Source organism: Oncorhynchus nerka, linkage group LG12 (assembly GCF_034236695.1).
Source record: "Oncorhynchus nerka isolate Pitt River linkage group LG12, Oner_Uvic_2.0, whole genome shotgun sequence".
NCBI classification, from domain to species: domain Eukaryota; kingdom Metazoa; phylum Chordata; class Actinopteri; order Salmoniformes; family Salmonidae; genus Oncorhynchus; species Oncorhynchus nerka.
Window position 1 is genome coordinate 79719620 of NC_088407.1, and position 16006 is coordinate 79735625.

Below are 16006 nucleotides of genomic sequence, written 5' to 3' on the forward strand. Positions count from 1 at the left end.
AATGATCTTATCAGAGAAAAATGTCCTCATGTGCGCTACCTAGATCCTCCCAGTAGAATCCCCATACTTTAATGATGACAGCTTCTCCATCCTAGAGGGGGAGATCAACCATTTCCAGGCCCAGGGACATGCAGGAGTCTGTGGCGATCTAAATGCCAGAACTGGACGAGAACCCGAAACCCTCAGCACACAGAGGGACAAACACCTACCTGGAGGTGACAGCATTCCCTCCCCCATATACCCCCCTAGACACAATTACAACAACATAACCAACAAAAACGGGTCACAACTCCTGCAGCTAAGTCGGACCCTGGGTATGTACATAGTCAATGGTAGGCTTCAAGGGGACCCATATGGTGGGTACACATATAGTTAATCTCTTGGCAGTAGTACTGTAAACTACTTTATCACTGGCCTCAACCCATTGTCTCTTAGATCGTTCACAGTCAGTCCACTGACACCTCTATCAGATCACAGCAAAATCACATTCTACTTGAACAGAGCTTTGCTCAATCATGAATAGGGTAGCACATTTTGTGGAATATTCAGAGGTGGAAACTTTCTGTGCGAATTAACCCTGAATATATGGGAATTAACGGGAATAAAGGGGAATTAACAGAAATATATGCAAATTAATATTAATACAATGTCAATGTAGATGTTTTTTGCATTGGATATGCTAGGCTAGGGTCAGTTTGTTATATCTGGAGTACTTCTCCTGTCTTATCCAGTGTCCTGTGTGAATTTAATTATGAACTGAGTCAAAAAACTTCTGATTTCAGGAGGACCATGGCTGTTGCTATCGATAAGGTGTCTGATTTATAATTTTCACCTCGAATAGAAGTAGAGTGACTTTTGTCAGAGGTTGCTTGTGAGCACTGAGGGAACTTTATGAACTTGGCCAGATGATTCTGCATTTTTGTTGCATTCTTCACATATGATTTGGCACAGTGTTTGCAAATGTACACAGCTTTTACTTTTACATTAGCTGTAGTGAAATGTCTCCACACATCAGATGGTGCCTGTGGCATTTTCCTGTAAAGATTAGAAAATAAATTGTAAAAAAACAACAAATACAATTCCATGTACTAATAAATAGTTAAGCAGTTAGATTAAACAACTCCTTTGTAAGATACATGTTTTAACATGAAACATGAATGGAAACAGGTGAATTAACACTCCTCAGTTAGCAGGCTCAAGCAAGCGAAAACCCACATGGTAGCAAAAACTAACTAGCAGAAATTGTTAACAAGTTAGAAATGACTTAAACACACTTTGCTGTAGGCTACTATTTTCTAGTTAACAGAAAATAATGTATGTCATAAAATATATTCACTGCAGCCAGTATTGTAATCAAAACTTGCCAGAAAGCATGTAGTCCTTGATTTAGACAGTGTAGTAGTGTGGGCTCAATAGCATCTCATTAGTGTGTTAGATCTTGAGAATCAGCTGTACATGTGATGGAATAATGCACAGTGCATGCAGAGGGTTGCAATACCATTCAATTGGGGATAGTTTAACCATAATATGCCACAAGACCTATAATATCCTTATGTGTATCCCACAAAAAAAGGTTCACTATTATAAGCTAATGTTTTTGATGAATTTAAGTAAAATTCCCTAAATTCCCGGGCTTAACTTCCCGCGGGAAATTTCCGGAATAAATTCTGAAAATTTACCGGAATGTTTCCCACCCTTTGAAACACAAAGCCAAAGGATGTAAATAATATTGAGAAATGCTACAGATGGAAGGAAAGAAGTATGAAAATCTACCCAAAAAGAATTAGACAACACATTCCATCCCATCTAGACAATTTCCTGGACAAAATGTTTCACAGTAATAGTGAAGGTGTAAATTTGGCAGTAGAAAACCTAAACAGTATATTTGACTTCTCAGCTTCCCTATCAAATCTAAAAATATCAAGCAGACAAACTAAGAAAATGAACAACAATGACAAATGGTTTAATGAAGAATGCAAAAACCTAAGAAAGAAATTAAGAAACCTATCCAACCAAAAACATAGAGACCCAGAAAACTTGAGCCTACGCCTTCACTATGGTGAATCACTAAAACAATACAGAAATACACTATGGAAAAAGAAGGAACAGCACGTCAGAAATCGGCTCAATGTAATTGAAGAATCCATAGAATCTAACCACTTCTGGGAAAATTTGAAAATTCTAAGAAAAACAACAACACAAAGAAATATCTATCTAAAACAGAGATGGATGGATAAACCACTACTCCAATCTTTTTGGCTCTATAACAAATAACAAACAGCAAAAACATATACAGTACCCAGGGCTCTACGCTGACCTTTTTTACAAGGAGCATGTGTGCGCCTAAGTTGAAAAATGTAGGAGGACAAAAATAAATTTAGGAGCACAATTACAAATTTAAAAAAATAATTAAAAAACAAGCCAGGTTCTTTGTAGTAATGGTGCAAGCATGACGGTCAAGATTCTGAGCTCAGTGTATTTTCCACAGCATTTGGGGGGCAGCGGTATAGTGCAGTAATCATTGCAACAATATCATCTGGGTGATTTTATTTTATGCTCCTACATTAAAATTCAAGGTTGCACAGCAAAATACTCAGGCGCATATGCAAGTAAAACTGGTCGCACTGTAGAGCCCTGACAGTACCAGTCAACCGTTTAGACACATGGACTCATTCCAGGGGTTTTCTACATTGGAGAATAATAGTGAAGACATCAAAACTAGGAAATGACACATATGGAATCATGTAACCATTTTTTTTTTAACAAATCAAAATGTATTTTATATTTCAGATTCTTCAAAGAAGCCACCATTTGCCTTGATGACAGCTTTGCACAATCTTGGCATTCTCTCAACCAGCTTCATGCGGTAGTCAACTGGAACGCATTTCAATGAACAGGTACCTTGTTAAAAGTTCATTTGTGGAATTTCTTTCTTTCATAATACGTTTTACCAAATAGGGCAACCTTCTGTACACCACCCCTACCTTGTCACAACACAACTGATTGGCTCAAAGACCAAGTACATATTATGGCAAGAACAGCTCAAATAAGCAAATAGAAACAACAACAATAGAAACAACATTACTTTAAGACATGAAGGTCAAGTCAATCTGGAATATTTCAAGAACTTTGAAAGTTTCTTCAAGTGCAGTCTCAAAAACCATCAAGCGCTATGATGAAACTGGCTCTCATGTGGACCGCCACAAGCCCAAATAAATGCTTCACCAAGGTCAAGTAACAGACACATCTTAACATCAACTGTTCAGAGGTGACTGTGTGAATCAGGCCTTCGTGGTTGAATTGCTGCAAAGAAACCACTACTAAAGGACACCAACAATAAGAGACTTGAGCAATGGACAATAGACCAGTGGAAATCTGTCCTTTGGTCTGATGAGTCCAAATTTGAGATTTTTGGTCCCAACAGCCATGTCTTTTTGAGACGCAGAATACTTTATTTTATTTTATTTGTTGTATTTAATCTTTATTTAACTAGGCAAGTCAGTTAAGAACAAATTCTTATTTACAATGACGGCTTAACCCGGACGAAGCTGGGCCAATTGTGCGCCTCCCTATGGGACTCCCAATCATGGCCGGTTGTGAAACAGCCTGGAATCTAACCAGGGTCTGTAGTGACGCCTCTAGCATTGAGATGCAGCGCAACTCGGGAGTCCGTGATCAAATACAAATCCTAGAATCAACTATTAAAGACTACCAGAATCAACTATTAAAGACTACAGAACCCACTGGATTAGTGGTCCAACGACGACATTGAATGAACTACAGGAAACAAGATGATTGTGGACTTCAGGAAACAGCAGAGGGAACACTCCAAACCACAAATGGATCAGTAGTGGAGGTTGATGGTTTAAGTTCCTCAAATTCAAACAAACTGATAAAATATATAAGAAGGCCACAAATTCAAAAGAAATTGGCTACACTTAAACTCTTTAACATCATCCTCAGCTCTGGCATCTTCCCCAATATTTGGAACCAAGGTCTGATCACTCCAATCCACAAAAGTGGAGACAAATTTGACCCCAATAACTACCATGAGATATGCATCAACACCAACATTGGGAAATTCCTTTGCATTATCATTAACAGCAAACTCGTATATTTCCTCAGTGAAAACAATGTACTGAGCAAATGTCAAATTGTCTTTTTACCTAATTATAACCGTACGACAGACCATGTATTCACCCTGCACACCCTAATTGACAAACAAACAAACCAAAACAAAGGCAAAATCTTCTCATACTTTGTTGATTTCAAAAAAGCTTTTGACTCAATTTGGCATGAGGGTCTGCTATACAAATTGATGGAAAGTGGTGTTTGGGGAAAAACATATGACATAATGAATCCATGTACACAAACAAGTGTGCGGTTAAAATTGGCAAAAAATGTCTACTGTTTCTCTCTGTCTCCCACCTCTATTTCTCTATTTCGCCCCGTCTCCCCCCTCACTAACTCCTCTCTCTCCCTGTCTCCCACCTCACTCTCTATTTCCCATCTCACTAGCAAATGTCAAATTCTCCCATCTCACCCATGTCTCACCCTATCTGTCTCCAAAACACCTTCTCTTTGTTGATTTCAAAAAGCTTTTGACTCAATTTGGCATGTCTCCCATCTCACCCTCTCTCTATCTTTCTATCTCTCCACCAAAAATGTCTCTCGTTTCTCTCTCTCCCACCTCACTCTCTATTTCTATCTCTCCCCTCCTCAACTCCTCTCTCTCTGTCTCCCACCTCACTCATTTCTCTCTATTTCTCTCTCTCCCATCTCACTCTCTATTTCTCTCTCCTCCCACCTCACCTCGATTTTTTTCTCTCCCACCTCACTCTCTATTTCTCTCTCTCTGTTTCTCCCTCTCCCACCTCACTCTCTATTTCTCTCTCCCACCTCACTCTCGATTTCTCTCTCCCACCTCACTCTCGATTTCTCTCTCTCCCACCTCACTCTCGATTTCTCTCTCCCACCTCACTCTCGATTTCTATCTCTCCCACCTCACTCTCGATTTCTCTCTCTCCCACCTCACTCTCGATTTCTCTCTCTCCCACCTCACTCTCTATTTCTCTCTCTCCCACCTCACTCTCTATTTCTCTCTCTCCCACCTCACTCTCTATTTCTCTCTCTCCCACCTCACTCTCTATTTCTCTCTCTCCCACCTCACTCTCTATTTCTCTCTCCCCACCTCACTCTCTATTTCTCTCTCTCCCACCTCACTCTCTATTTCTCTCTCTCCCACCTCACTCTCTATTTCTCTCTCTCCCACCTCACTCTCTGTCTCCTACCTCACTCGCTGTCTCCTACCTCACGCTCTCCCTCTGTCTCCCACCTCCCTCTGTCTCCCATCTCACTCTCTATTTCTCTCTCTCCAGATGAAGGACAGATTCTGAAACTGCAGGATGCGTTAGATGAGCCTGGAGGAGGATGCCATACCAACGGGACCTTCAACACTGTGGACCTGGATGACCTGTCTGCCCATACGGGCAGTGATCAGGCAGCAGCGACCCCTGACCTCGACCTGAAAAGCATTCTCCTGGAGACCCAGCATGTCTGACAGGAGATCCAATAGATCCAGGAAGACCGTGCCCAGCTCCCGGACCAGAACTACCACGTTTTGAACAACACATTGTCGGACGACACCAGTGATGTGATCCGGGACGCCAACGGCATCGCAGCAGACATCAAGGCCAGAGGAGAGGCCTTCTTAGAGGCTACACAGGATGAACAGGGAGCTGGAGGTTCAGCGAGGTAGCATTGACCACGTGGTACACATTGCCCAGGAACAGTACACCAACCTGAGCACCACCTTCAGGGAGGTGATGTTCAGCTACAACGAGATGGAGCTAGTGCGCAGGGAGAACTGTAAGAGACAGATCCAGAGACGGATGAATATTGACTATCTTCAATGCCCTGGCTGATGGGAAGACGGCCCAGTCGGTGCTGACGCAGATCGCTAGTAGACACACAGAGCTGCTGGACCTGGAAAAAAGGATCCAGGGGTTTAGGAGTTTTTTCTGAATGTGCCTATTCTGACAGAGGAAAAGGGAGACCAACAACATGGAGACCAACGTACAAAAGACAGAGGCAAGTATCGAGGATGTCAGGGTTCAAATGAACAAAGCCAAGAGATATGACAAGAACAATCCCATAAATAAACTGTTCTGTGGCTGCTTTCCATGTTACAAATTATTGTATATCTGATACAATTGTGTATGTGATACATTGAGTATCTTGATTTGAACGTAAATTATACATTTATTTAAGAAAGAACACTTAAAAACAGCTTTGCACTGTCTGCAATGGGACAGGGAGATACTATAGGTCTACAAATTAGGCCAGGTACACATAAACAACATGCAGAACCATTCCCGAAGCATCAAATATCAATTCGTGATCCGTCTCAAGATATCTACCCATAGAACAAGCATTTATTGGAAACAAACAGAAATAATTCAGAGACTGGAAGTGGCTCTGGAAATCACACCGTGGTGCGTAGCAATAGTAGACCTACCTTCATTGAAAATGCGCAACGGCCCACGCACTACCTATAGCGCAGAGTTTTCCCCACCAATATCATTTAAATATATGAGCGGTATAAAGTACAAAAACAACAATTAAATAGCTGTTTCCGGTGACATAAAACAACCACAAGGTAAAGTGACGAATGTCAATAAAGTTTCGAGAGTTTTCAATATGAAAACGTGATCATATTATTCTGTTTGTTACACCTGCTACTGTTGCCTTGAATAAACAGCGGTGGGGAACTCCCTCCCAGGGATGCATTTACTAGGAATCAAACGGAACCAAACGGGGAGGGAGGGACCTGAATATGTCCAATAAGAAACGTTTTGCCACGGGTTTCTACAGTTTGCCCTAATGAATATACCCAATAAATTAGGTAGTGGGCTGGTTCCTGGCAGACGCAGCTAGATGAACAACACAAAGCATAAAGGGGAAATGATTCTCCGACTTTTTGTCTGTTCTGTTTGAATGCTTTTGTTCTTATAGGGAAGTCTACGGAGGAGATATCAGGTAACGTTTTTTTCTGATTAAGTTTTACAATCATTCAGTCCTGTTGTAATGTTATCATAGAAGTACGAACGTTTGTGATGAGATGCGTTTTGTTCAGCGAGTTGAGTTTGGGTTATTGTGAGCAAGTGAAATTGTGGGCAGCATTATTTAATTTGAATGTTAATTATTCCTTAAATGTAATGTGTTGCTCTCTGTTGCAATAAATACTGTCGCCAATATTCGTGTCTAGGTTACCTTCACATGTGCTTTGGCCAGACAATTTTGCCAAGTTCTGTTTAGGCACAAACAAACTTTACATTTTTAAAGAAACTGCTGACAGTAGTTTTGCGTTCTCTGTTGTACTGTAACAGTAAAACACATGTAGCAACATGAAATATATTAGAGAGCTGATTAGTCATAACCTACGCCTATAATTAAATGTCTGTAAAAGGGTTAAAGGGAGGTAATTAAACGCCACACATTTGCTCATCCATGTCTTTCAGTGATCAAATTATTGTTAAAATCGTTATTTGTTTTGTTATAGTCATTGGCCTGTAATCTAATACGAACTGATGTGTGTGTACTAGGAAGTCCCCTCCGCTCAGTGTATGTTCACATTGTTCTATTGGTTTAGGGATGAGATCCTCAATAGGTGCCACTTCATTTCCTCTTGTAGGATGATGTTAATTGCGTCCTTGTTTTCTCTGTTTTAAATCAGAAATATACTACACTTAGTTTATGTAGCTAGCTTTTTGAGGAAACAAAATATCAACTTTACTTAAAGTTTCTTGTATAACCATGAAGAATTAACTTTATTGCTTGTGTAGGATTTTGCACTACAATATAAATAGGATGGTGATTTGGAGATGACTTACTGCAGTAAACCTCAAACCTTTTCCTCCCATTCCAGGTAGTATGAGAGACAGACTAGTTGACCTGCAGGGGGTGGCCCCCACGCCTCCAGACACAGATGAAAGGGGTCAGGGTAGCGATGATGAGGGAGAGCTGGAGCAGCAGTCAGTGGTGTTTGAAAAGGAAGATCGGATGGACAGCATCTTCACAGAAGCCCAGTCCATGAGGAAGGAGATTGCTCTACTCCGGATGGAAGTGAAGCGCCTGGGCAAGCAAAACAGCCGATTCCTCACCTCTGTCCGGAGGATCAGCTCCATCAAACGAGACTCCAACACCCTGGCCAGGGGCATCAAGACCCGGGGGGAGGGCATCTACACACGGCTGGAGAAGATCAGCATGCAGCACAAACAGCTGGAAGAAGAGAACGGGGCCAATTCTACCCTGGTCCGCATGGTGCGTTCTCAGTATGTTTCTCTCACCGGGGCCTTCCACGAGGCCATGTCTGAGTACAACCAAGCAGAGATGAGCCAGAGGGAGAACTGCATGACCCGGATCCAGCGCCAGGCAGAGATCATGGGCAAGGAGGTGACCGGTGAACAGATCGAGGAGATGGTCGAGACGGGGAAGTGGAATGTGTTCTCTGACAACCTCCTGACGGACGGGCGGACGGCACGCTCAGCTCTCACAGAGATCGAGAAGCGGCACAAGGAACTGTTGGAACTGGAGAGTCGCATCAAGGACATCCATGAGCTGTTCTTCCAGATGGCTCTGCTGGTGGAGGAACAGGGGGCCATGGTGGACAACATAGAGGCCAACGTGGCCGCCACTACAGACTTTGTGGGCAAGGCCCAGGTTCAGATCAAGAGGTGTGTGACGTACCAGAAGAAGAGCCTCTGTAGGAGAATGTTCTGTTGTTGTTTCCCTTGCTGCAACAAGTGAGACCGACAGAGACATCCGTGTTGTTGTATTTCAAGTCACTCTTAGAAAAATGTTTCTTCAAAGGGTTCTCCCATGGGTACAGCCGAAGACCGCTTTTAGCTTCTAGATGGCACTTGTTTTTCTTCCTATGTGTAGGCTGCCTTTTCCTATCAAGTGTTTTCATGGCCATGAAAACGTACTTCTTTACACAAGCGCATGTACTTGATGCTGAAGATTTTCAGATGTACAGTATGTTTGTTTCATACACTGATTGTACAAAACATTATTGATGTCACTTGTTATCCACTTCAATCAGTGTAGATGAATGGGAATAGACGGGTTAGAAGCCTTGATACATGGATTGTGTATGTGTGCCATTTAGAGGGTTAAAGGGCAAGACAAAAGATTTAAGTGCCTTTGAACGGGGTATGGTAGTAGGTGCCAGGTGCAGTTCTTGGCACACAAACCAGTGCAACGCTGCTGTGTTTTTCCACACGTGTATCAACAATGGTCAACCACCCAAAGGTCATGAACCCTTTCTAGCCAACTTGACACAACTGTGGGCAGCATTGGAGTCAACATGGGCCAGCATCCCTGTGGAATGCTTTCGACACCTTGTAGAGTCCATGCCCCGATTGACTTGAAGGCAGTTCTTCGGGCAAAAGGGGTGCAACTAAATATTAGGCTGGTGTTCCTAATGTTTTATGCACTCAGTGTGCATTTAAAAAAATATATATTTATACCGTTTTTGAATGTGACATTTTGTATGTCATGCAGCCTTTACTTCCTCTCACTGTAGAAGACACAGTTGATATTAACGCCCTTGCCTAGCTGATGTTAGGAGAAAAGACTTGATATCTTGATATCTTGATGTCATACCGCAGACGCTAACATGCAAATGAATAGTGTGATGGGGTGTTCAATGTCTCTGTTGGAAAAAGCTATCTGATGCTACAGGCTTTCAGTTAAAATAATAGCGTGCAGTTCCAATGCTTGTTGCTCCCACTTAGATGCCCTGTAACTTTCAGCTGTTTTGAATTTAGGATTTTACAAATTATTTATGTTTTATGAGAGGATATATATATATTTTTTTTTTTTTTAATAAATAATAAATTCTGTATAATGGCCGTTACATTTCAGTTCCTTTCTTTAGAATTTGAGACAACTGACTGCAACCTCTGACTCAACTGTATTTTACATTGAGGAAACAAGAATATGCCTCTCAATGTAGTATATTGTCCTGTACAGTGCCTTCAGAAAGTATTCATACCCCTTGACTTATTCCACATTTTGTTGTTACAGCCTGAATTCAAAATGAATTAAATTGATATATTTTCTCATCCATCTACACCCTGCCCCATTTAGGACAGTCAGAACATGTTTTTAGAGATTTGTGCAAATGTATTAAATAGAATGCAGAAATATCTCATTAACATAAGTATTCACACCCTTGAGTCAATACTTTGTAGAAGCACCTTTGACAGCGATTACAGCTTTGAGTTGTCTTGCACATCTGGATTTGAGGATTTTTCTTCCTAGCGTGCTAGCAGATACCCATAGACTTACTCACTGTGTTAATGCTAGTTAGCATTGGCTTGCAAAACTACTAACTTCCTTCATACTGGACACAGAAATGGTATGCACAAGTTCATCTGACTATGGGGAAGTAGATAAAGGGCCTCCCTGCCAAAATCCTGTAGTATCCTTTTTAGTTAGAGGGGGAGAGGTGGTGACCAGCAAGTCTTTCCAAAGCGTCTGCTAAATGACTTAAATGTAAATGTTTAATGGGATTCAAGTCTGGGTTTTGGCTGGGCCACTCAAGAACTCTCATTCTTGATCTGATGCCATTCCAGTGTTGCTTAGGGTTCTTGTACTGTTGGAATGTAAATCTTCCCACCAGTCTACAGTTGTTTGAACTCTGAAGCAGGTTCTCATCAGGGATTTGTATTTGGCTGTATTCATTGTTCCCTCTATCCCCATAGCATGATGCTGCCACCACCATGCTTCACAGTAGGGGTGGTGTTAGACAGGTGATGAGCTGTGCCTGGTTTTCTCCAGACATAACACTTTTCATTCAGGCCAAAGAGTAAAATGTGTGTCTCATCAGACTACAATATTTATCCTTAAGAGCTGTCTTTCACGTGACTTTTTGCAAACTCCAGGTGCTTTTTTTTCTCATAAGTGGCCTTCTTGCCCAGTTTGATTGGACGGCCAGCTATGGTAGTCTGGGTAGTTCCATATTTTCTCAATTTCCCAGTGATGGAGACTAATGTGCTCTTGGAAACACAACAAATAGTTCTCTTACCCTCCCCCAGATATATGCCATCACCATTCTATCTCAGAGATCTACAGACGGGTCCTTGGACTTCATTATATAGTTTCTGCTCTGACATGCACTGTCAACTGTAGGACCTTATATAGACAGGTGTGTTTCTTTCTAAAACATGTCCAAATGGCCGCAGGTCCAATCAAGTTGTAGTGAGCTCAGTATGGAGTGTCAGCAAAGGTATGTAAATTAGATATTTCTGTATTTCATTTTCAATAAATTAGAAAACATTTCTACAAACATGTTTTCATTTATTGTGTGTAGATGGACGAGATTTAAAAAATATGTTAATCTAATTTTAATTCAGGCCGTAACACAACCAAATATGGAATAAGTCAAGGGATATGAATACTTTCTGAAGGCAAGGTATATTATCCAAGAGGCCATTGCTATTTTTAGTGTCCAGAATGAGTTAAAAACAGATAAATAGTGTCCTCCACAGATTGCAGTGACAATTTTTAACATCTGTGTTCCATAACCCCACCAGCAAGTGGGGCAGGACTATCTCTGTGACAATCACCCAACTCTAAATCAACCACTGCCCCTTCCCCATAGATATGTAACGGCCCTGTGTCGAAGTACAAGGATTGTATGTGTAAACTGTATAGTAATAATTACACTAGTCTGTGGCTACAGTATATCAGTATAGGGGCTACAGTATATAATATATAGCACTAAATTCAATTCCACAATGCAATGTGTGCCTGATGTTTTAGAACGTGAACTGAAGCAATACATACAATGCTGCTGAAGCCTGTGTTTTTTGGATAGATATACTGTAGAACCCCGTTTAAATAGGCTAGGGCTAGGCTACGGGTAGGCTACCTCCCTCCTTGGTAGGCTAGTCACAAAGTTCTCACCAATGAAATCATTTCCTATATGTTGACTTTAGATCAAGTGAAAATAAGACAAACTGCATCATTCAAATTACTGTATAATTGACTGTATTAGTTTGATAGAACACATTGTCAAACGTTTTATTTGCGACTGTCAATCATTTTTGTTAACATAAATGTCAGGCTACAAAGTAAGCTACCATTATGGTCAATCAAATTGACAGTTGACTTGCAACATTGTTACAATAATGGAACGTCAGACGAGCTATCTGCTTTGATGATCACAGTGGTAGCCGCAGCGTAGACGTGATATCATTCGATTGTTGTTACGACGGATTGTTACATTGTTGCGGATAATAAAACATAAAACAAAACAATAACATTTTGCAATATAATATATAACGTGTTATTTTGACATAACACTACGCCAACCAGGATGGCCGAGTGGTTAAGGCGTTGGACTTAAGATCCAATGGACATATGTCCGCGTGGGTTCGAACCCCACTCCTGGTATAGTGCATAACATTTTTATGAAATAGTTCAGCTTACTGATGTCAAGATGATGATTGTCAACGTTCACACGAATTTAAACGTACTACTTATTGTGCGGAAAATGTATCAACAACCTGAAAGCTACAGCGTTTTGGATGACACGGCCGGACAGTAGATCAAGCCACGCCCCTCGACTGCAAAAAACCCGCTAACAAACAAAAGTACCATACCATTATTCTCATTAATTTGGGCTGATGTAAGAGGTATTGAGTTTGAATTGTATTAGGTGGTACAGTTAAAAAAACAAAGCTGAACAATGCATTTATTAGACCCCAGAATATATTATTGGATGACATGACTATCTTCTAAATAACTGACATGGTCCATGCACACAGACAGTGTGGTGAAGAAGGCGCAACAGCGCTTCTTCAACCTCAGGAGACTGAAAAAAAGTGGCTTGTCACCAAAAACCCTTACTAACTTTTACAGGTTCACATTTGAGAGCATCCTGTCGGGCTGTATCACTGCCTGGTACTGCAACTCTCCCAAGGGTGGTGCGGTCTGCACAACGCATCACCGGGGGCAAACTACAACCCCCGATGTCACAGGAAGGCAAAAAAAGATCATCAATGACAATAACCACATGAGCCACTACCTGTTCACCCCGGCGAGGTCAGTACAGGTGCATCAACGTTGGAACAGAGAGATTTTTTAAAAACAGCTTCTATCTCAAGGCCATCAGATTGTTAAACAGCCACCACTAGCACAGAGATATCATTGGCCACTTTAATAAATGGAACACAAGTCACTTTAATAATGTCACTTGAAGAATGTTTACATATCTCACATTACTCATCTTATATGTATATACTGTATCCATCACTATCTATTCTTTACTATCTATTGCATCTTAGCCGCTCTGTCACTGCTCATCCATATATTTTATACTTATATATTCTCATCCCAGTCCTTTACTAGATAGTGTGTATTAGGTTTTGTTGTGGAATTAGATATTACCTGTTAGATACTGCTGCACTGTCAGATTAGAAGCATAAACATTTTGCTAGACTCACAATAACATCTGCTATCCATTTGTATGTGACAAATAAAATAAATGATTTGATTTAACTATTTTATTGTAGCCTGAAATAATAGGTCAGTGAGCTTTAATTTATTGACATCGTGTGAGCCAGAAGATGTCAGTGTTACACAGAATAACCTAGTTGGAATCATATTTTCTCTACCTCAGACAGTGACATTTTAACATCAACATCCTGCTTTTACTGCATAACTTAAACCATTGTGAGAAATGCCTTTTACATTCATTGTCCTGGAAACATGAATTTGAACTAAGGCAAAGTCAGTTATGTTGTGCCAGAAATGGTTCTCCAGTCAGCTCTGCTGTGCCCGTACATACAGCCTATGACTGGGCTAGCCCTGATACATGCCTGTTGACTCCTATGCTTTGCGGCGTCTACTTCGGCCACGTATCAGGGCTGGACTACACTGGTGCCCTAATGTTACACCAGTAGAGGTAGGAGACCGTTCTCACCCATTCAGTCAGATGTGCTGGGCCTAAACATTATATGGCTGGGCTAGCCTGTATCTGGAAGGTCTGGCCCTGGATGTGGTGGCTGGGGATTTGTTCACTGGTCTGACTCATTGAGATGGGCTGGCTGCTCTGGCTGTTGATGTGGATAGCCTGGGCCTGACCCTTCTGCTCTCTGGTCATCTGATCCGCTATGGGGCCGTGGTCCTGGATGGGTGTCCCTTCGCAATCCGTGATAGTTTGCAAGCCCTGCCACACCCGACGAGCGTCAGTGCCGGTATAGTAGGTTTAGATCTTATAACGACACAGGAGGCAGATGGTTTGAATCTCTGATATTTATTAGAATACAAGGGGCAGGCAATAGGCAGGTTGAGGAGAACCAGAAGCTCATCAAATCCAAATTAAACTGTATTTGTCACATGCGCCGAATACATTAACCAGGTCAGAGTCCGAAAGGTACAGGGGGGCAGGCAGGCTTGAGGTCAAGGCAGGCTGAATGGTCAGGCAGGCGGGCTCAGTGTCAGGGCAGGCAGAACAGGTTGGAACCGGGAGGGTTAGAAAACAGACTAGGAAAACCAGGAGCACGGAAAAACACGCTGGTAGGCTTGACAAGACAAACTGGGAACAGAAAGAGAGAACACATGTATAAATACTCGGGTGAAAATGGGGAAGATGGGCGACACCTGGAGGGGGTTGGAGACAAGCACAAAGACAGGTGAAACAGATCAGGGTGGAGTGGAGACAAGCACAAAGACAGGTGAAACAGATCAGGGTGGAGTGGAGACAAGCACAAAGACAGGTGAAACAGATCAGGGTGGAGTGGAGACAAGCACAAAGACAGGTGAAACAGATCAGGGTGGAGTGGAGACAAGCACAAAGACAGGTGAAACAGATCAGGGGTGTGACAGATCTTTCTCCTTTATTGACGCTTTGGCTGTTTGATGGTTTGTGGAGGGCGATTTCTTCTTAGTGGCCTGCTCCTTGAACATGGCAGCTCTAACCTTTAGCTCAGTGCGGTTGTTGCCTGTAATCCATGGGCTCTGGTTAGGATATGTATGTACGATCACTGTGTGGATTACTTTGTCGATGCACTTATTAATGAAACCGGTGACTGATGTGGTAAACACCTCAATGCTATCGGATGAGTCCCCGGAACATATCTCACCAAGTTACCTAACTTCTTCCTAGCAATAAAATACCGCCATGAGTTAACATGGACAATCAATGGAGACACGTTTTTTTCCTAAGGCATCAAACTGCCCGACGCGTCACGTGTCAGTTTGCTTGGAAGTTTATTGTGAAAGATCTTACCATGAACGCCTTAAACTTATACATGTTACCGTCACATGTTCATTTGTGTCTGTTTAGTTTATTATTAAAGACCTCACCATGAACGCCTTAAACGTCTGTACATGATTTTGTAAAAAAATCAAGAGTAATCTAATCAATTTAATTGTTCGATTCAGCTAAAATAGGCACATCAGCTCAATACAAAAATGATTAGGCTAGTTGATATCGCAGCCAGCCACTACTGTGTAGATATGCCTATTTTTCACATCAATACAGACAAGTGCTTCTTTGTTGGAGGCAGCCTAGGTCTCTAGTGGCGCATTCGGGAACTCGGCAATCTCTTACTTCCAACTCCAGTGCGTTCAAGACAACTGAGAAGTAAGGAAAAAACGAGCTCAGACTGAAATGTCTTTTTTTGAAAGGTCATTCAACTCGGAATTACAATTCAGAAACTCTGGCTTCTTTCTGACCTGAAAAATCCCTGATTTCATTACTTGACCTCGCCCCCCGTCACCATGCAATCCTTAGGCTATACACTTCTGTGGAGATGTCTTATGGTTAAATGCAGGGCTTGAATTGAGGGGGTATATGAGGATATAGGCCTAACCCTTGTTATAGATGGGAAAACAGCATATGCTACCCCTTGTTTGCTTAGCCTTAGAAAAAAACAGCCCAGATTACATAAAGTGATCTAGGCTATAACAATGATAAACTCCACAATTATTT

At 41.7% G+C, this 16006-nt stretch overlaps 1 protein-coding gene, 1 non-coding gene and 1 pseudogene across 2 annotated transcripts; all 3 read left to right on the plus strand.

Annotated features, from left to right (window-relative positions):
• The first annotated feature begins 5378 nt into the window (after positions 1-5378).
• Positions 5379-6207, plus strand: LOC135574137 (syntaxin-11-like; annotated as a pseudogene).
• A 702-nt stretch (positions 6208-6909) lies between these two features.
• Positions 6910-9880, plus strand: LOC115139027 (syntaxin-11-like). Its single transcript, XM_029676203.2, has 2 exons — positions 6910-7038; positions 7928-9880. Exon 2 carries the CDS (start codon positions 7933-7935, stop codon positions 8806-8808), a length of 876 nt encoding a protein of 291 aa, XP_029532063.2. The 5' UTR covers positions 6910-7038; positions 7928-7932; the 3' UTR covers positions 8809-9880.
• A 2499-nt stretch (positions 9881-12379) lies between these two features.
• Positions 12380-12462, plus strand: trnal-uaa (transfer RNA leucine (anticodon UAA)). The gene has a single exon. It is a non-coding gene; the product is annotated as a tRNA-Leu (tRNA).
• The last annotated feature ends 3544 nt before the right edge of the window (positions 12463-16006 follow it).

Excerpts from the sequence above, each read along its gene's own strand:
- LOC115139027 (XM_029676203.2), top strand. The coding sequence starts at position 7,933 with ATGAGAGACAGACTAGTTGACCTGCAGGGGGTGGCCCCCACGCCTCCA.